This window comes from Talaromyces proteolyticus (genome assembly GCF_021365285.1).
Source record: "Talaromyces proteolyticus strain PMI_201 chromosome Unknown BGW36scaffold_6, whole genome shotgun sequence".
NCBI classification, from domain to species: Eukaryota; Fungi; Ascomycota; class Eurotiomycetes; order Eurotiales; family Trichocomaceae; genus Talaromyces; species Talaromyces proteolyticus.
Window position 1 is genome coordinate 905,747 of NW_025764282.1, and position 19,707 is coordinate 925,453.

Below are 19,707 nucleotides of genomic sequence, written 5' to 3' on the forward strand. Positions count from 1 at the left end.
CTGTTAATTCTTCAAATATTGTACAAACTAATTTAATGAACACCATTTCCGACAGCGACAAAACAACTTCGTTACATATCAAGCATTATTATTAACCCTCCTCCTTGTCTTTCCTTTATTCGCCTCTTTAGTGACAGAATCCCCAATATGTCTTTTCGCATCCTCGACCGCCTTGCGAATCTTCTCATCAATATCCAGCGCCGCAATCTCTTCTCGCACATCGTCTTCGATCGAATCGCTACCGCCGACAGTAGAGCCACCCACCCAGTCGAGGATTCCCCATGCGCCGTAGTTCCCATCTCCGCCGCTTATCACATGTAATTCTGTCCGACGTGCCATACCACCTAACAGAATCCCCATTGGTAGAGCCGAGTAGCCCGAGTGAGTAAATGTTTCCTCCAACGAGACGAGGGCAAGGAAGATCATATATGTTGTCATGTGAAAACGGAAGAGCGCAGCAGGTATGTAGAGAGGAAGGAATTTCCAAATCAGGTAGCAGATCGGGTGATCGTAGTGTGCCGTCAATGGCCATGGGGCTCTTAGACCATGGTACCAGGAGTCATGGAGTCTCGCGACAGGTAGGTTCCGGTTGTGCAGAACGAATCGGTGGAGACTATAATTCAAGATCTGTAATCATTCAATGTCAATTATGCTCCCTCCCTCGAAAGTCAAATGCGCAGTCTGAACGACGTACTTCTCTTACAATGAACCCTCTCACAATATCAATGGTAATCCCCCATGGGTACGGCAATCGCACCGCGACTCTGATTGCGCTTCTGAAACGGAGAGTCTTTGTCAATGTGAATTCAATGGCGCCTTGTGCTGCGATACTGAGCAAGATATTGAAGAGAGACCACGCAACGATCTTAGCTTCTGTACGACTGAGTCTCTTGCGTTTGTGTCCAGAAGGTAGTCCGATATTGCCTTGAGCTTTGATGCTCATCGACGCCGCGGGGAGAAGAGCGTCGAAGAGGAAAAAGAACAGCGATGGCACAAGGTAAAAAACGAGTCGAATAGCCAAGGTGCCGAAGAGCTCAACCCTTAGGGGAGAGTGGGATAGAACGAGAGTCGTCCATGTCATCCAGAAAAAGAGGAAATTGAGACTAGTTGTAAAAGGTATAAAATACATGACGAAGTTTGAAAAAATATATAATTTAGATCAGGCAATATATCACATTATGTGATTGAAGGTTGATTCAAATACGGTCAATTTAATTGCCAGAGTATATAATATAATATATTGATGAAGAAAGCATCATGGAAGCAAGGATGCCGTGGAATGCGGTGGCTGGGAGGAACTTCGAAAATACGTACAGCGCGGGGACGGTATGCAGACGTCATCACTCTGCCAATGCCAAGAATTCCAGAACTAAATGCATGGCGGTGGATGAATCCTTGATACAATCAACGTTAGGGGCTAGACTCTTGGAAACATCTTGAATTATTAAAAATAGTGTATATTGATATTAGGGTAATACTAATTTACATCACAACCTAGCAACATACGCACTTTCCCGGCTCGCAGCCCACCTAGGATGTGAGACCTAGGGCCTAGTTGAGGATATCCCATTCTTCTTCCCAAAATTGAAGGCCTTCCCCATAAAATCTGAAATGACAAATAGACATACAATATTAGTGAACCAACTAGCCACAGTGTCGAGGAAGACGCTGTTTCGAGGGCTAATGCCAAGGGAACTCGTCCGCATCACTTGACCAACCATATTGGTTATAATTTGAAAGTCGCCCTTTTCGAGTCCTTTAATGGCAATGGCCGCAACTTCGTCTGGTGTCTGGGGTTTGTCAGCTTCCTCCATGATATGAGTGAGAGCTGGTTTCAATTTCTGCTCGTTTTCGAAGCCTGGACTCGAGATCCCCATAGGGAACACAATGTGAATTTTGACATCTGTGGCAGGTGCATTCGCGTCTTTGCTGCGGCGCGCGCCGTTGTACATTTCAATCTCTTGAACCAGCACGTCGGACAGGTTTCGTATAGCAGCTTTTGGTGGCGAATATGGGCTGTACCCGGTGACGGTGAAAAAGCTCAAAGTGGAAGCCGTGAAAATAAGATGTCTGGGGGGTGATGAAAGATTCGTTCCACTCGACGTAATAGGCGCCAACCACCTTCTTAATGTAGCATGTGCGGTGTATGCAGAAGTCCAATATACCGTATCCATCTGATCTCTTAAGGTCTGGATAGGGACATCGATAAAGTATCCGGGATGGCAGTATCCAGCACAGCACCAAACAGCATCAAGTGCGACACCATTGTTCCACTTGGTGGTTTCGTCCAAAATCCGGTCGGCGTCGTCAGGGTTCGTTAAGTCCGCACTGATATAATGGAAACGTTGTTTGGAGGGATCTACAGCGGCTGCCTGCTTCTGGTCAGATAACTGGCGTGGTACGGTTGTAAAATTGGAACTGTACCTGGATGAGTTTGATGGCAGCTTCAAGCTTTTGAGTGGATCGAGAAACAATGACAATGTTGGCCCCTTTCTGCGCAAGCTGAATTGCCGCAGATCTTCCCATTCCCTCCGAAGCACCGGTTATCAGGATGGTCTATACGTAATTAACAAGTAAGTATTTTCGGATTTTTGATTCCCGTAAGCACTACGATGACGTACCTTTCCATTGACTGGAAATTTGTTTGACCCGAAACCCAGCATCCTATACGCTATTGAAGTGAGAATCCCGAGAAAAACAACAGCAATTGCAGTAGTCCCCTTGAAGTATTCCATGGGATGACCAATGAACACAGAATGAGAAGTAAGAATGAGACTCCACCTAGCAGTACTATGAACTTTGGGCTTACAGCAAGCTATCGGTGGGTTGCAAAGAAGACCGTCTTGGCGACTTGATTTACACTCCAAACATGGTGGCCATTGTAAAGGTAACTAGTTAGTGAAATCATGTCAAGCGGATTATGTAAGCTATACTATTTTATACCAATGATATCTTTAAAGTAATCCCAAATCTATGCTTTTAGAATTGACATCTCATGAATTTTTCGATTATATATTCTGCATAATTAGATATGAGAAGGAGCTGACCGTATTATTTTGCGAGGTTTCTCGAAGCTTGCGTTGGGCCAATAGAAGCAGCAGGCTTCGATGTGGGGCACTTGAAGGCGGTGAAAATAAAGCCAATTTTTGATGATTATCGGAAAAAAAAGAATCTGCCCATTTACGATTAGTGAAACAACCAGCAATCACACTTTTTTGTTGAAAGTCAAAAGAAAATATGGCCGGCAAGAAGAGGAAGGCAAGTGGCCGGCAGCCTTTCACAAAGGCTAAAGATACACCTGCCCAAACCAAGTTCGACTATAACGAAACTTTCGATGATTCCGAGGATGAGTTTGTCGCAGGTCGTGATCACATTTTATTAGAGGACGGCCCGGAGACAAAGAGGCGACGCAAAATTCAAGAAGAAGGTAAGTGCATACTACTCATGTTTTGGGGAGTTTCCTCATGGAATCGTTTACAGAAGCGTACTTTGAGCCGTCCGACGAAGAAGTTCTCGGATACGAGGACGAGGACGACCTAGACGAAGAAGATTTCGATGAAGATGAATATGAGGATGATGGCGAAGATGATTATACCTATGATAAATCGGTCAAAAGGCAGCGTGACGGAACAAGTCCAGTTGCCGACAAAGACGATGAAGAGGAGGGACTCGGTGCTTGGGGTACATCGAAAAAGAGCTATTATAACGCCGACACTATTGAGACGGAAGCAGATGCATTAGAGGAGGAGGAGGAAGCTAAAAGACTTCAACAAAAGCATCTGAGGGCTATGAAAGAGGCCGACTTTGGCTTCGATGAAATTGACTGGGTGGAATCTGGGAAGGGAGCTGACGAAAGCACGCACGATAAGAATGGGGTGATTACGGAAGTTCTGCCCCAGTTAGAAATCACAGATGAGATGAGTGCCGAAGAGCAACTGAAAATCTTGAAGTCAAGATATCCCGAATTCGAGCCTCTCGCCAAGGACTTTGTCGAGCTTCAGCCCAAATATCCAGGATTTTTAGCTGCGGCAGAAAAATCTGAAGAAGCTGTCGACGATGTCTCTACGCATACACCGATATCCATTGTCAAATTCCGAGCTCTTTCAGCTTACCTTGGTTCAATTAGCATGTATTTTGCGCTCCTAACATCGCCAGCCGAAGACGGCGATGAGAAAGTCTTAGCGCTACCGCCGACAGACCTAAGAGAGCATCCAGTCATGGAATCACTTGTCAAATGCAGAAAGCTTTGGGAAATGGTCAAAGATTTACAAATAGTTGACGAGTCAGAACCAGAGGTAGATGAAAGCGATGACATTGGCCTGGATATAGTGAAGGAACAACCCGAGGTAGCGGCTGCATTTATTTCGTCGAAGGAAAAGAAATCAAAGACAGCGACTTCCAACGAGAAGAAATTGACTAAGTCACAGCGGGCTGCAGAAAAGGCTAAGGAAGAAGCACAGGCCCATCGCCTTGAGAAGATCAAGAGGGCAGAAGCCAAACTTACCGAATTGAATGACTTAGTTAAAGTACCAAGCAATAAGAGCCAATCCAAAGTGTCTCAACCACAAGAGGATGATGATTCGGATTTCGGTGATGAAGGCGCTCTCACAGCTCGTGAAGTCGAAGAAAAAGCCAAGAAGAGACGCTCTCTTCGCTTCTACACCTCTCAACTTGCACAAAAGAACAACAAGAGAGACGCCGCGGGTCGAAATGCGGGCGGTGACGAGGATCTACCCTATAGAGAACGTCTTAAGGATCGCCAGGCACGCTTGAATGCAGAGGCTGAGAGACGTGGTCGCGCACAGGCAAATGAAGCTGAACAGTTAGGCGGGGAATCCGACGATGATGATCATCGCTTAGCACTAGAGATTCGTGGCGACGCAGAAGGTACCGATGACGATGAATACTACGACATGGTTGCAGCTCGCAACAAACAAAAGAAAGCAGACAAAGAAGCACGGGCCGAGCTAGCACAGGCCGACCAGGGTGGTCGAGTCGAAGAAATCGAAGAGATCGGTCCTGACGGCAAACGTCGTATCACTTATCAGATCGAGAAGAACAAAGGCTTGGCACCCAAGCGTAATAAGGATGTACGTAACCCGCGTGTGAAGAAGAGGAAGAAGTATGAGCAGAAAAAGAAAAAGCTTGGCAGCATTCGACAAGTGTACAAAGGTGGCGAAGGACGTGGTGGCTACGGTGGTGAACTCACAGGTATCAAGAAGAATCTTGTTAAGAGCGTTAAGCTCTAAACAACGAATCTGACATACTCTGCATTGTTTTTTCGTGTTTATAGAATCTTGTAAATACATCTTTGAAAGTCTTTTCTTTAGGCTCATATGGACACATACGACGAGTAATAATCAAGATTTACCTCTACCTTCAATGTGTATAGAATATTTCTGTTCTGGTTAATAGACCCGCTAAATTGTTTTTGATCCCTGTCTCAGGGCAAGTAGAGAGATCTAACCCTAAGAAATTCCGAGCAGTAGTCTCCTGCTTATGGAAAAGAAGAAAGTTTACAGTTAGTGATGGCAACCATGAATAAGATCATAAATATCTGAATACCAATATAAACTCACCGCTTCCTCTAATATCTTCTTCTCCTTCTCAGATAATCTAGCACAAGCCGACACCAGATTCTCACCTCGAGCCGACAACGAAACCAACTCATTTGCCCTCGAAACGATGGCAGGATCGATACCGTTCATTGCAGCGCAACTATCGTAAACGAAGATCACGTCAAGTCAGCCCCAAGTGCACATAGAACTATTTAGTTTATAACATACAAGGTACCAAAGCTCTGGTTGCTGCGGCCTAGTTTGAAACTATCATGATTTAGCTCTCCATCATTCTGTTTATAGAGACGATATCGTACTTATAGAGATAGGTAAGCTGTTCTTTAGTGTCACGAGTGCTTTCATCAACCCTTACTTCCATATGACCGAATTCGAGAAACTTTCTCGGAGGAAGAAATCCATTCTCAAATATCTCATGAAAATGAGTAGCTGCAAGCACTCTTGGCCTTTTGTCCGCGAGACTCAGGAGATATTCAAATATACCGCAGGCAAGACCAGCTCCATCTATCGGAGGCGACAAAGTGAGTAACCAATGTTATAAACGGGATTCAAAATAATTCATTACCATTAATCCCTGTCCCTTTACCAAATTCGTCAATGACAATGAGGCTCTTGTCTGTAGCAAGTTTTAATAGTAGAGACATCTGCTGTAGATCTATCATAAATGTACTTTGTATCTGCGTTATGTCAGTCATTTGTGTCATCGATAGAGAATTCACTCTACACACCTTGGAGACCGTCTCTGGAGTACTGATACGTGTCAAAATTTTGTCCGTGATACCTATCTCAGCTTTTCCAGCGGGGACAAAGCTGATCACTGTTAACTCCCGACATTTATGATGTGTTGCGATAATTCACCTTCCTATATGGGCCAGATATACGATCAAAGCGATCTTTCCATGTGAGAGATGACGAAAATTCCTCATCATATTATACTTACTTGTTTCATATACACGCTTTTCCCGGAATAATTTGGTCCAGTTAATATTAACATACTCGGAGAACTTGCAAAGGCTTCAGGAGCAACCTCATTTTCACTCTGTAATGGATTTGGCTCCTCGCCACCATGGAGATAAACATCATTCGGGACGTATGAAGCAACTGTAAGCTCCTGAAGGGGATGTCTTCAGGATTAAATCAGCTTCGACTGGAAAATTTAAGGTAAAAAGTCTGACCGTCCATCTTCGATGCGTATTGTGTTTCGTTCCGAAATCTGTGGTCGTACAAATTTGTAAATACTCGCAGTTTTTGCCATTGCAAGATAGCTGACCGACTTCTTAGACCAAAGCTAGTGATTTGAAATTCATAACATACCAATCGAGCTCTCCGCACAGATCTGAAGACTCTAAAAGAATTTTCTCATAAACCAGGACTTTCTGGGCGAGTTCATGGGCAATTTCAATTTCTCTTTCTGGAGCTTGTCAATTTCTTCTGAGCCGAATGATTAACCATAGTTGTTCTACCACAGATTAGCCCATAGATATCACCTAGCTCCTCGTCCATTTCCCTCATTCGATCATCTTTAAAGTAAGCCCGGTTCTCAGTTGTGAATATTTGCTCCCAATTTCTATCCCTCCCTATGTACGCCGCGCGTCCACTGTTGTCAAAGGGAATAGCGATATTGAACCCTAGTTGTGGGAAGTATATCACGTTAACATCGATAGCAAGTTGTCCGGGTATAGTAGAAGCGATATTGATAGCGACCTCTCTTAACAGGCTATCTAGACCATTATAACGGTCTTTCGTAAGGTCAAGTTCTCGATCTACACCAGATTTCACAATCGTGCGTTGTTGCTGCTGAGACTCCTCAATATCAACCTAACAATCAATAAGAACAAGTAATAGACACAAGGACAAGTAATAACCGTAGTATAAATTAAATTTCCCACGCTGTAAAGGCTGGAACCATCGAGAACTTTGAGAGCCTGCGAGAATGTTAGAAATGTAACCCATGTGTGTCTGAAACCCACCTTATCACGAAACGCTATCGAATCTTGCCAAGCTATCTCTCCCACTGCGTCTTGGAGATCAATGGCATAGAATGCAAACTGAATTGAGGCATTAGCAATTATAACGAATCGGCAGTAAGCTTACATTTAGCAATGTCCCCCAAATAGTACCTTTGAACCCTCCAAAGGTGCCTTTCCCAGTGCTGAGACCTTTATGAAGACTCGTTATTATTGGGCGCATGTTCTTGGTCTTTTTGAGACTAGCATTTAGTTTTTGCACCACAGATGCATTGACAGGCCGCGAGAGTACATCAACTATATTCTGTCTCTTCGATATGATATCCAACTCAATACTGGGGCGGAGAAAATATTGTTTTAAGCGCTTCTTTCCTTGGGGTGTAAGGAGGTGTTGATGAAAAATACCATACAAGGAGAAGTCCTCTTTCCCCTGCGAGGATGTTTTTCCTGGTCCCTGATTGAAAACATTCGGATGAGACTCAGACTGTAGTATTTGCAGTGAGGAAAGAGTATCTGGGCTGATGTACCTTCTACATTTAAGTAATAAATCCAGACATTTCTTATATGCATGCTCACTCACATTGTCCCCTTGAGGAAAAATGTCTCAACTGACCGGACCGCGTAAACATCAACTGTACTCTCCAAAGAAATAGTTTGCTCATTCGTTCTCTGTCGGTGTATATAGGTAAGGACGGCTCCGGTGCACCCTATAGAAACGGAATTCTCGATATCAACTACTCCCGCGAGACGCAGAAGCTTTCCCTTCTCAAACGAAAATCCAACATTCTCATCATTTACCTCCTCAATCTGCGTTAACCCGTTTCCAGGCACTAAAAACTGAGCAAGTTCTTCCTGCTGAAAGATATCCAGATTAGCTAATTTTGCCTTTGCGCTGCTGACATTGAATTCTTGGGCAGGTCGGATGTCGAGCTGGTATGGAAAACGGAATTGATCATCTAGCACAAATTAGTGGGACTCTGAGGTCAAGAAAAAACTACAGACCACGATTATGTTGCAGATTTGCTGCAGCTTCCTCGGCTCGCATTGAAGCAAGCAGCATCGTCGGCCCAACTTCAAGTTTCACTGATCAAAGACTGATGCGTTAGAATGAGAAGTCAAATCATGAAGTGGAAACCGACACATATCAATAACATCCTTTCCCCCTAGTTGGATATCACCGAGAATATAGAGCCGCCCCTCTGACACGACATAATAGGAGCAGCCAACGGTACCACGCTCCTTCAAGTCGACAGCCATGATGACCTGGCCAACATCATCACTCCAGTCAGGTTCCTCGGCAGCCTCTCCAGGCACCACATTGTCTTGATGTCTGTCTCGTGTGTTTTGAGAATATCGCAACTCGGCACGTCTTTCAGAGAAGTGTTCATGCGCCAAGTGAGAGGACATCAATTCGGTTCTTCCTGGTGCAAATCGTTGCGAATTTGAGGACTGGTAAGAATTGCTAAACACAGATTCTCGTCTCCTCTTTAAATTCGCCATAACCAAGAACAATGCGCTTGCAGGCTTGAGAATGTTTAAAGCAAAGGGCAGTTGATGGAATATGAAGAGTTGTTAATTGACTTGTGTGCAACTACTCGCTACGTTCCTTCCTCGTCTGCTCAGGGAAGGCACCTACCCGACAGCTAACATTGACAACGTCGAATTACCTTCACGTTAGTACATGGGCAATCGACGCCAATTGATCCAGGGACTCTTTTACGATCGTGAATAAGAGTTGAATTATCATTATTACGAATGGGCAAAGATCTCAGAGAGGAGACGATGCGAATACTATACACTATCAATACAAACACATTTTGTACACCTGCCACAGACCCTTCCAATCCAGCAGAATTGATAAATTGCACCAAATATTGAGAACGCCACGCATGCAATTCATATTACACATAACTTGGTACTAGTAATTAGGCAGGAACGACTTCTAAACCGCTCTTGTCGTCATTGAATTTTACTCGAGCGGTTTGTCCGGCGGTGACTTCACCTCGTATGATTTTATCGGCCAGTCGGTTGCCAATTTCTTTCGCAATGAGACGATTGAGGGGACGGGCACCGTAACGTGGATCATAACCCTTTTCACAAAGCCATTCCTTGATTTCCTCGTCGACTCGGATTGTCATTCGTCGGTCATCAAGTCTTGCCTGCAGTTCCTTCAGTCGGATGTCGACAATGTCTCGTAGGGCACTCTTTGACAATCTCTTGAATATGATAAATTCGTCGAGACGATTGAGAAACTCTGGAGGGTATGCTGCTTGAACAACATCCATTACAGCCTTCTTCACATGAGTTGGAACATCTCCTTCGTCAGAGATTTCGTGTTTATGCAAGGGATCTAATCCAACCAAGATATCAGCCCCCAAATTGGATGTGAGGACAATAATTGTGTTACGGAAGTCGACCTTGTGGCCCTGGGAGTCAGAAAGAAATCCTTCGTCGAGAACTTGTAGCAAGAGGGCTGATATATCTCGGTGAGCCTTTTCGAACTCATCAAATAACAACACGGCATATGGTTTTCTTCGCACCGCTTCAGTAAGTTGACCGGCGTCGTCGTAGCCGACATATCCAGCAGGAGCGCCAATCAGCCGGCTGACCGTGTGTTTCTCTTGAAACTCGCTCATATCGAACCTCAAAACCGCACTCTCTGTTGAAAAAAGGAAGCCGGCCATCTTCTTGCAAAGTTCCGTCTTTCCAACACCGGTGGGACCCAGGAACATGAAAGACGCAAGTGGTTTGTTTTCACCACTCAGGCCAGCCCTTTGCATTCGAACAGCGTTTGCCACAGCTGAAAGTGCTTCGTCTTGACCGCGTACAGATTGGCGCAGGGTATCTTCCATATGAATCAGTTTTTCGACTTCTCCTGCCATCAATTTTGTGACAGGTATGCCAGTGGTCCGCGAGACAACATTTGCAATGTCATCGGCAGTGACGGAGTCGTGGATTAAAGTCTGATCATCCTTGACTTCAGCTCCTTCTTGGGGTAGCTTTTCCTCTAGACTTGGTATCACAGAGTACCGCAACTCACCCGCTCTGGCGTAGTTGCCTTCACGCTGTGCCTTTTCAAGTTCAAAACGAGACTGCTCCAGTTCTTCCTTAGTTCGTTTGATTTGATTGATTTCTTCTTTCTCTTTATTCCAGGTCTCCATAAGCTTTGAAACCTCCTCTTGTTTTGATTTCAACGTTTCCTGCAGCTTCTCTCGGCGTTCCCTACTCGTAATGTCCGTTTCTTTTCTGAGCGATTCCAACTCAATTTGTATGGTGGTAATTTCTCGGTCCAGTTCTTGGATAGAGTCTGGTTTAGACTCCTGTTGTAGCCGAAGTGCTGATGCGGCTTCATCCACTAGGTCAATGGCTTTGTCTGGCAGGAAACGGTCCGTGATATAACGGTTGCTGTATGTAGCAGCAGCCACAATTGCTGCATCGGTGATTCGTACACCGTGATGAACTTCGTATTTGTTTTTGATCCCACGTAGAATTGATATCGTGGAAGCTACCGAAGGTTCACTGACCAGGATAGGCTGGAAACGTCGCGCCAAAGCCACGTCTTTTTCAATCAATCGATATTCGTTCAAAGTGGTGGCACCACAGCATTGAAGTTCGCCCCTTGACAGTGCTGGTTTCAGCAGATTACTCGCATCAATGCTACCTTCGGCTTTCCCAAGGCCGAGAAGGGTATGTAGCTCATCAATGAAGAGAATAACACCGCCTTGAGCATCTTCGACCTCCTTCAAAACTGCTTTCAGTCGTTCCTCAAAGTCACCTCTAAACTTCGCTCCTGCAATCAGGGAGCCCAAATCCAGTGCTATGACTTTTTTATTCTTGATACTCTCCGGCACATCACCCTGAACAATTCGCTGCGCAAGGCCTTCCAAAATTGCTGTCTTTCCGGTACCTGCAGCGCCTATGAGGACAGGGTTGTTCTTCGTTCGGCGGGAAAGAACCTGAATTGTTCTGTGTATTTCCGCGTCTCTTCCAATTACAGGGTCAAGCTTTCCAGATTTGGCCTTTGCGGTGAGATCAACCCCGTATTGATCCAAGGCTGACTTTTCATCGCCACCTCCCAAATCCATCCGATGCGTACCACCAGGAGGCTGCGGACGACGTCCATTCGAATATGTTCTTCGGTTCAGGAATAGCGGCGGGTGATAAGCTTGCCGGGCGAGAACTCCGACGCTCATGAAGTGACCTGTATAGGTCGTTCGCTGTGGCACTCGACATGATGCGATTGCCGATGGGCGACATGACCGTGCCCGGCCAAGGATAAGTCTTGCCGACGACATCACTATGCAATTTGCTCGATAGCGAGGAGCATGCGTCGACAATGCAAGGGCGGCTCTGCAGTATTATTATAATAATAATTCCAACAAGCTGCGGCCAAACGCGGAGCTTTCCAGAAAGCTCCAAAAGAAGCTTGGGCTGCTCTCTTAGCGGGCGGTGGCGGGCAAGCACCTCAGTGGCTGGGCAACGATCACGTGGCTCTGCTAAGGAGGGGCCTCCCGCTTAGAGAAAATTCTCAACTCAAATTTCCAGACACGTTGGATTGTTCCTCCCCTCCTCATTCATACCGCTACTCTCCTCACCACCCTATTTTCGAGCTTTATTCTACCCCAGAATACTCTCACACTCCACCACAATGGGTTTCACCGACTTTGTATCAGATGCTGGCCTGACCATTGCCAACAGCTACCTCTCCACTCGGAGCTACGTCGTTGGGTAGGTTGCGAAGATTTTGCCTGTTTTGCTTGGAGTATTTACTGCCTTTCCTCCCTCCCCTTGATTCCCCCTACACCTTGCTTTAGTATGATGAAATCAAATTGGTCCGTGTTTAGGAGGCGGCTTAAGACACCGCTGTATGACTACACACAATGCGAGTAATCGCGCTTCTGATATTTATGGCAATGCACTTCGTTTTTGCTAGCACCATATTCTGCCGATCAATGTTTATTTACTAGAAGCTGACGCATTGATGTAGCCATGCTCCATCTCAAGCGGATGTTGTAACCTACAAGGCCTTCAGTGCCGCCCCTGATGCTGCCAAGTACCCTCACGTTGCCCGCTGGTACTCCCACATTGCCTCCTACGAGTCAGAGTTTTCCACTCTCCCAGGTGACCCATCCAAGGCCTTCACTACCTACGGCCCAGAGACGACGGCGCTTCCCACCAACCCTAAGGATAAGCCCGCTGAGGATGATGATGACGATTTGGACCTCTTCGGCAGTGATGACGAAGAAGAAGAAGACCCAGAGGCTGTCAAGGAGCGTGAGGCTCGTCTTGCTGAGTACAAGAAGAAGAAGGAGGCCAAGGGACCCAAGCCTGCGGCCAAGTCTTTAGTCACTCTTGAAGTTAAGCCATGGGGTGAGTTTTCGTCCACGATTTGTCAATTAATATTGGTCCGGTTCTGACTCTTTGTAGATGACGAGACCGACCTCGCAGAGATGGAGAAGAACGTCCGTGCTATCGAACAGGACGGTCTTGTCTGGGGTGCCTCTAAACTTGTTGCCGTCGGTTTCGGTATTAAGAAGCTTCAGATCAACTTGGTCGTCGAGGACGAGAAGGTCTCCACCGATGAGCTCCAACAGAAGATCGAGGAGGACGAGGACCACGTTCAATCCACCGATATTGTAAGCTTTTATCCTCCGCTTGTCGACTTGGACGTTGCAAATCTAACCATTCATAACAGGCCGCTATGCAGAAGCTGTAAATGTGATGTGCTTATGAAACCAGGAACGGGATGATGAATATGGACGTTGACGCCTTTCAGAATCATTAAATATCATGACTTTTCTTTACCTAGACACCGGCCGGTGTAGATCCTGGCCATAAAAAAAATTGAAAGTCGCGTTTAAGTGGCACCCACAGCCTTTTTCTATATCTTTAACCATAATTATTTTTATATCGATCACGAAACAGACCAGCTCTGTAAACCTGGTAAATGTAATGCATGAATATGCGGTTCTCTTAGATCGTGTTATTTTGTAGCACAACACGGACCCGCCGTTTTATGGTAGCTCGGTGGATTGCCGGCGGGAGCTCGAACTTCCAACACTCACCTCTTAATAAAATCACACTCGGGCTTCATATTATCCGGGCTTCATATTATCAAACCCACATACGCCCTTCCAACTCCAACAATAACTTTACTCCCGAGGATTATGACTTGATGTGACATTATCACAATTTCATCTTAATCCAACCCAAACCCCCACAACCACCTTTCACAATGGGCTTTATTTCACGAGTCGTCACCTTCTTCGGCCTCATCCTGCTAGCGCATGCGTACGTGGCAACCCAAGCGAACATTTAACATGTTTTTCAACGCATGATTACTAACCGCACATGCTTAATTATAGAGGCTACTCCGCCCACGAACACACCACCCTCTACAGCAACGTCGCACATTCATCTACGGTATCGACCACTAGCCCCCTCGGCGTCCTACCTCTCGACATTACGATCGAGGCATTGCTATCTGTGGTAGTGGTGTCAATTGGGCTGGTTTTGGGGACTGAGAAGTTGAAGCCGATTACGCACAGCGCTTGGGCTGGTCAGATTGAGCGCGAGGGCGGAGGGAGGAATCCATACAGGAATTTGGAGGAAAGGGCTGGGTTTTGGGACGTTAGAGTAAGCTGCGAGCGCTTTTTTATAATGCTGAGTTTGGATCGAGAAGCTGATTTGATTTTTTTTGTTCTGTGCAGAAAAGTCGGAAGGAATTTGCGGATTGGATGCGCGCGGACGGTCAGAATGCGGTTAAGAAGTCATAGGCGAAGGGGTTTGTTGTATTGAAGTAAATTTATTGGGTTGGGGGTATCAGTAGATTTAATTCATTGGGTCAACTGGTGTATTGGCAGTTGAAGAGTGCCGACGTTCTATATGCAAACTATGGCAACTCAGTCCAAATTATTGGCTCAAGCGACGTTAATTTGGTTCTAGATGAATCATCACTAGCAAATTCAGAACGCCTCGATCTAGACAATTTCACTGCTGTCAAGTACATATTATTCTGCCTAGTCTTGAGATTCAATATCGATATTGCTCTAGTTCTTGGAGGTACGAACATAAATTCATCCGATTAATGTTACAGCGCAAACTTGGAAGAATAACATTTGAAGTAGAGGCTAGAAACAAAATCTAATAATTATTCAATTTCAACGTTGAACGTTGAACGTGCTTATGACTTGTGGCGGTCGCCACCATCGACTGATAACCAATGTATTCCAATAGTTCATACCCGTAGGGCTTGCGGTTATCAATATATAAAATCCACATTGCACATGTGAATTGATGGGAATTCGAGGGTGATCTAGGCCAGGTCACAGAGACAATACATTATGATTATATATAAACAGTTGACGTATCAATTGATCTGATTTCGAGCAAAGAACTGCCTGACAGCATTTTAGAATGATGTATTAGGTTCAGCTCCTGTTGAATGGAATCATGCAAAATGGTCGGACTAGGCTGAATGAAGCGTCGGGGAGACGCGTCAGATGCCAATTGCCAAGTTTATTATTTAGTGCTAGTAGTAACATTTGAACTTTCTGGTGTCAAGTTTCAACCGGTAGCTTAGGCCTGAATGCATGTCTTTTCTTAGTATGGCTGATGCCTCAACCATACCTGGTGTTTACAGAGACCAGAATAATCATACGCTTTCAAAGTACTCGGGTGTAACCAGCGATAAATATCATAGCAATAATGAACCATTGCCAATAATAACTTGACCACTCACTGGCTTATTATTAGTATTCTGTCTTTCCACGTCCCCAAAAGAGCCAGCACTAGACCAATGGAGTCGAGATATTGGTCGGCTCTCCAATCGGCTCGCCCAGGCAAGGCAATAATTAATCTCGGAGCGTTATGCAAGGAGCAATAGTCAATAGTCAATCCTTAACAAACGTTAAAGCGGTCGAAAAGCAAATACCATTGCGGTAAATTAAAGCAGAGGGGGTACCGTAGAGTGTGCTGTTAAGCACGCCTCCTGGGTGAATGTCTCAGACTCAGCCAAAAAGTTGATTAGGCTTCTCACTCCAAGTTTCGCAGTGGAGCCGCATCGCCCGCCCGTCAATGGTCACATCGCTATAATGACGATGATTGTTATTAGCAGGTCATGATCACCGACAGCAGCAGACAAATGACGAATCAGGCTCTAAGCCCCTGCTCGCGAGCCGAAAATGAAACAAGTCGGACGCCACCCGTGCGCTGGACTCGCGAGACTGCGTCCGGGCGAATCATGCTCAGCCACTAGACGGTCTGCGGGGGGAGAGATGGCAAAGAGTGCCAAAATTGCATAGGGTCTCACTTCTCAGCCAATCTGGCCCTGCGTTCGTCTGAAAAAACAAAACCTGCACTGTACAATGAGCAGTGAGCAGCGAGCACCAAGGTGGAGCTAGCCGGCCTGACAAGGGCCATTGCCTTGTTTGTTGTTCTCATCAATAATAATAATACGACGTCCGGAGTACTAGTCTAACTCGATGGCGAAGCTTATGACCTGACCTGGGGGAAGTGACCCTGGCCGTATTTAAAGCGGCCGTTAGCTCTCTTTCTTCGACGGCCCCTTGACTTTCACCCGTTTCCATCGCCAGGCCAGTCGTTACCTTGGGACTCTCAAACCACTCCCTAATCATAATAAAAACACCACTCGCTATCATCATGCGTTCCGTTCTTGCTGTCATTGCCTTCTCGGCTGCCGTTCTCGGCGAGACCTCTGTTGGTGAGACTACTGTTGGCGAGACCTCTGTTGCTCCCGTGTCGGTGGTAAGTTCTTGAGACGAATCAAAACACTGCCATATCGCTAATTGACCATCATCAGTCAAACCCTGCCACGCAGTACCTGACTGAGACCAACTCCCTCGGTGTCGTCACTGGCCAACCGACCGCCGTCACCACCCAGCCAGAAGTTGTCACCTCGCAACCAGCAGCTGTCACTACCCAGCCTGGACTTGTGTCTATCCCCGCAGGACTGACCACGCCTGTTGTCGTGCCTACGCCAACTACATCGAAGAGCGCGGGTGCTTCTACCCAGTCTGGCTCTACTGGTACTGCTTCTGGAACCGCTTCTGGCACTGCATCCGGCTTGACGACTTCTGGTTCGCCGTCTGGATCTGCGTCGGGTACTTCCAGTGCCTCAGGCTCAGGCTCAAGTTCTTCGCACACTGGTGCTGCTGTCCCTGGTGCCACTGCCGGCCCTGCCGGCATTTCTCTGCTTGCTGCAGCCGCCTTCGCCATGCTCCTGTAGGGTTGTTGAACGGCTTCTCCTATCTCACCTCCTTTTCTTGGCCTCTAATTCCCTTCCAATTGCTGGCATAGCCGAGCCTGCCCTCTCCTGGTGTCACGCGGGTTTTCTGTTACTACGTGATAAATCCGTTGCCTGTTAGGTGTACATGCTTGTTCTAGTAACTGGAGCATATCTTAGAATTTTAATAATGGACGAATGAGCGATGACAATTGTGTTTCTGTGTTTGGTAATAGATGCTCCGGAAAGATCATCGAAATAAAGCAATGTGTAAATCGTAGACAGCATTCCTTTCCCCAGATTCAATCTAACCCGAAGAGGACATATTGAACACGGCGGCGACGCGTTGTTATGAGCTAGGCCGGCCTAGGCTTAGCGGTAGCCGCGCGAGAGCGAGAGACGCTCCTTCGGCTTCCCCAGCAACACAAGCAACCAACATCAACGGCCGGTTGATCTCCCCGACGCCGCGCAACGAGTCTCTTTGCCTGCAACGCTTTCTCGATTTCCGACTCTTTTCACCGCTTGAGATTCAGAAGTGGCTATACAGCGACACAATCTCGGCCATTGCAGAAGCTCGGCTACGTGCTAGACGATTCCTCGTGTGCATATCAAGCTGTGACAAGCCGCAGAGAGATCCCTCTCACATCGCAAAATGGTACGTATAGCGTCTTGATTGTCTCGTCCGATTCGCCAAACACAACAGCACGCTTCTCAGGTTTCTCATAGTCACTCTTTCTGCTAACACTATCGTCATCAGGTTTCTAAATTGCGTCGGCTTATCGCCGACCATGCAGACCTGCACAACTCCGACCTTCCACCAAATTATCTCTTTCCGGAAGCAGACAGCCAAACATCAGACGACCTCAGTCAACTTACAGTCCTTCTCGCGGGTCCCCACGGCACACCGTACTCGGCCGGACTGTGGCGACTTCACCTCAAGATCCCCGATGATTACCCCGCCAGCCCACCAAAGGCCGCTTTCAAGACACGCATCTGGCACCCGAATGTGGAGGAGTCCACTGGAGCTGTATGCGTTGATACGCTTAAACGGGATTGGGAATCGAAATTGACGTTGAGAGATATCCTTGTGGTAGGCTTCGAAAATAGTACGAGCATGGCCTTGGGTCGAGCTAACAATACCCCATAGACCATATCATGCCTTCTCATTCATCCAAACCCGGACTCGGCATTAAACTCGACTGCTGGATCATTGCTTCAGGATGATTATAACGAATTTGCGCGTCAGGCAAAGCTCATGACGTCGATACACGCACTAGTACCTGGAAACATGACACGGTCTGTTTTGGAAGCCAAGCGACGAGGTGAAGACCCTGAGATGCTCTCCAGACTTGAGAACGAGCAGCAACAAGCGGCACACCTGGTCCAAGAAACAAAGAAAACAAATTTAGTTATGAAAAAAGCAGCCCCAGCAACGTCGGTGGAGACGCTCGCTCAAAACCCCGATGACAATATGCTATCTGATAGTGAGGATTACATGGATGATTATAAAGAGAACGACCCTTCATTATCCCCCGAACCCGTAACGAATATACCATCCTCTCGAAGGAGCACGCAGGAAAAAAGACCGCTATCGGTTATTCCCACCGCACCGCTCCAGGATGCTGACGTGGTCATGTACGACAGTGCTTCCGATGACGAGAATGTATCCGACGGCATGACTGCATCAGAGAGAAATATTGCGGCCAACACAAGCAACACAACATCACCTTCCTCATCTCTCCAAAATTCCATGTCGCCACCAGCGCGACAAGCGCCACAGAAATCCCTTGCCTGGGATACATCCAACTCGAGCTCATCATACGCAATCTATGAAGACGAACAAGGCGAACCTGCAGCGAATCTGAACCGCCGCGTCAGCTACGGTAAAGAGAACCTCGTAGATGGCTTTTTCTCGACAAAGGGATCATCATCATCCCCATTCACTTCTCTGCCCGCCGCATCACTAGTCATGAAATCGCCTCATCCGAAAAACCCATTCACGAATTCACCTCACACCCACCCTGTTGCTGCCACTGGGCCCTTTGAACCGCGAAAAGTCACGAAACCAGCTCCCGGCAGTGGTGTTCGGAGAGGTTTAGCAGCAATGAAGGGCAAACCTAGGATTGGACTCCGACGCTTGTGAGGTACTAGCAGTTTGCACAAAACAGTATTTTGCATCCATACTTGGACATACTTGGATACGGACATTGGAGTTTGGGACTCCGGATAAAGCATATAAAATCGACGAAACTTTGATGACGACAACGACAACGACAACGACAATGAGGACAGTGATGATGATTACGACAGGCAATGAATAGATACAGGGCACAGTATGAACATAGGCACAAATGCATAGATACAAATGTGGTTGGGTGGGCGTTTGGTTTGGTTGAGCTGTTTTCGAAATGAAACTTGTGTCATTAAGGAGTTTAGGCGATTTGCTTCGTTTGTTTGTTTCTCTTTTGGTAGAGACCAATCCCATGGTCGTCTTGAATTTCAATCTTTGAACACCGGTTTCATCTGTTACATAGTTACATACTATCTCCCTCCAAAGAAAATCAACAACTTGAATACATACGATAGTAGATGAAAACTGCAAACGATAAATAAAATTGGAATTTCGGAAAATAACTATGCCAAATATTTCTAGACCATGTATCCGTCTGCAGGCGATAAAACCAGCAAAAGGACCGCACTCGTCTGTGCTAACATAATCAATCTCCCTTTCTCATCTTTCTTTCCCCTAGAGATATATCTGTGCCGATCCAAGTCAGTCAGATATATAAATAAGACCCTCTCTTATCCCATCAGTAATGCCTGTCGGTGTGACGTCCTGCAAGGAATCGCTAATAAAAAAAATGCAAATTTTCGCCATATTCAACTGCAGGTCCAAGCTTGTACAAAAAGCAAATCTGAT

At 46.3% G+C, this 19,707-nt stretch overlaps 9 protein-coding genes across 9 annotated transcripts; 5 read left to right on the top strand and 4 right to left on the bottom strand.

The window, feature by feature from the left end:
* Positions 1–4: 4 nt before the first annotated feature.
* On the bottom strand, positions 5–1,285 carry BGW36DRAFT_407403 (sterol desaturase family). The gene is made up of 2 exons (XM_046219036.1): positions 695–1,285; positions 5–627 (listed from the first exon to the last, which is right to left on the bottom strand). The coding sequence occupies exons 1-2, from the start codon at positions 1,127–1,129 to the stop codon at positions 79–81; spliced, it is 984 nt and encodes a 327-aa protein (XP_046072063.1). The 5' UTR covers positions 1,130–1,285; the 3' UTR covers positions 5–78.
* A 153-nt stretch (positions 1,286–1,438) lies between these two features.
* Positions 1,439–2,947, bottom strand: BGW36DRAFT_319742 (putative 3-ketosphinganine reductase). Its single transcript, XM_046212618.1, has 3 exons — positions 2,622–2,947; positions 2,425–2,556; positions 1,439–2,372 (listed from the first exon to the last, which is right to left on the bottom strand). The coding sequence occupies exons 1-3, from the start codon at positions 2,733–2,735 to the stop codon at positions 1,545–1,547; spliced, it is 1,074 nt and encodes a 357-aa protein (XP_046072064.1). The 5' UTR covers positions 2,736–2,947; the 3' UTR covers positions 1,439–1,544.
* Positions 2,948–3,237: 290 nt separating this feature from the next.
* On the top strand, positions 3,238–5,249 carry BGW36DRAFT_359160 (Sas10 C-terminal domain-containing protein; the record flags this gene model as incomplete). The annotated part of the gene is made up of 2 exons (XM_046214045.1): positions 3,238–3,427; positions 3,481–5,249. The coding sequence occupies 2 exons, from the start codon at positions 3,238–3,240 to the stop codon at positions 5,247–5,249; spliced, it is 1,959 nt and encodes a 652-aa protein (XP_046072065.1).
* A 130-nt stretch (positions 5,250–5,379) lies between these two features.
* On the bottom strand, positions 5,380–8,950 carry BGW36DRAFT_397106 (putative DNA mismatch repair protein Msh5; the record flags this gene model as incomplete). Its single annotated transcript, XM_046218253.1, has 18 exons — positions 5,380–5,493; positions 5,580–5,718; positions 5,787–5,825; positions 5,876–6,080; positions 6,142–6,253; positions 6,305–6,386; positions 6,435–6,469; positions 6,517–6,700; positions 6,752–6,841; positions 6,891–6,987; positions 7,040–7,394; positions 7,442–7,501; positions 7,547–7,665; positions 7,697–8,131; positions 8,182–8,499; positions 8,546–8,626; positions 8,683–8,847; positions 8,911–8,950. The coding sequence occupies 18 exons, from the start codon at positions 8,948–8,950 to the stop codon at positions 5,380–5,382; spliced, it is 2,670 nt and encodes an 889-aa protein (XP_046072066.1).
* Positions 8,951–9,257: 307 nt separating this feature from the next.
* On the bottom strand, positions 9,258–11,951 carry BGW36DRAFT_378533 (putative heat shock protein/chaperonin HSP78). The gene has a single exon (XM_046216119.1). It carries the CDS (start codon positions 11,836–11,838, stop codon positions 9,469–9,471), a length of 2,370 nt encoding a protein of 789 aa, XP_046072067.1. The 5' UTR covers positions 11,839–11,951; the 3' UTR covers positions 9,258–9,468.
* A 146-nt stretch (positions 11,952–12,097) lies between these two features.
* Positions 12,098–13,465, top strand: BGW36DRAFT_378536 (putative eukaryotic translation elongation factor 1 subunit Eef1-beta). The gene is made up of 4 exons (XM_046216120.1): positions 12,098–12,271; positions 12,531–12,913; positions 12,971–13,179; positions 13,239–13,465. The coding sequence occupies exons 1-4, from the start codon at positions 12,192–12,194 to the stop codon at positions 13,257–13,259; spliced, it is 693 nt and encodes a 230-aa protein (XP_046072068.1). The 5' UTR covers positions 12,098–12,191; the 3' UTR covers positions 13,260–13,465.
* On the top strand, positions 13,454–14,640 carry BGW36DRAFT_378541 (magnesium transporter). Its single transcript, XM_046216121.1, has 3 exons — positions 13,454–13,834; positions 13,909–14,179; positions 14,254–14,640. Exons 1-3 carry the CDS (start codon positions 13,779–13,781, stop codon positions 14,317–14,319), a joined length of 393 nt encoding a protein of 130 aa, XP_046072069.1. The 5' UTR covers positions 13,454–13,778; the 3' UTR covers positions 14,320–14,640.
* Positions 14,641–16,204: 1,564 nt separating this feature from the next.
* Positions 16,205–16,790, top strand: BGW36DRAFT_359165 (uncharacterized protein; the record flags this gene model as incomplete). The annotated part of the gene is made up of 2 exons (XM_046214046.1): positions 16,205–16,309; positions 16,365–16,790. The coding sequence occupies 2 exons, from the start codon at positions 16,205–16,207 to the stop codon at positions 16,788–16,790; spliced, it is 531 nt and encodes a 176-aa protein (XP_046072070.1).
* Positions 16,791–17,439: 649 nt separating this feature from the next.
* Positions 17,440–18,930, top strand: BGW36DRAFT_359166 (ubiquitin-conjugating enzyme/RWD-like protein; the record flags this gene model as incomplete). The annotated part of the gene is made up of 3 exons (XM_046214047.1): positions 17,440–17,442; positions 17,545–17,877; positions 17,935–18,930. 3 exons carry the CDS (start codon positions 17,440–17,442, stop codon positions 18,928–18,930), a joined length of 1,332 nt encoding a protein of 443 aa, XP_046072071.1.
* Positions 18,931–19,707: the final 777 nt, after the last annotated feature.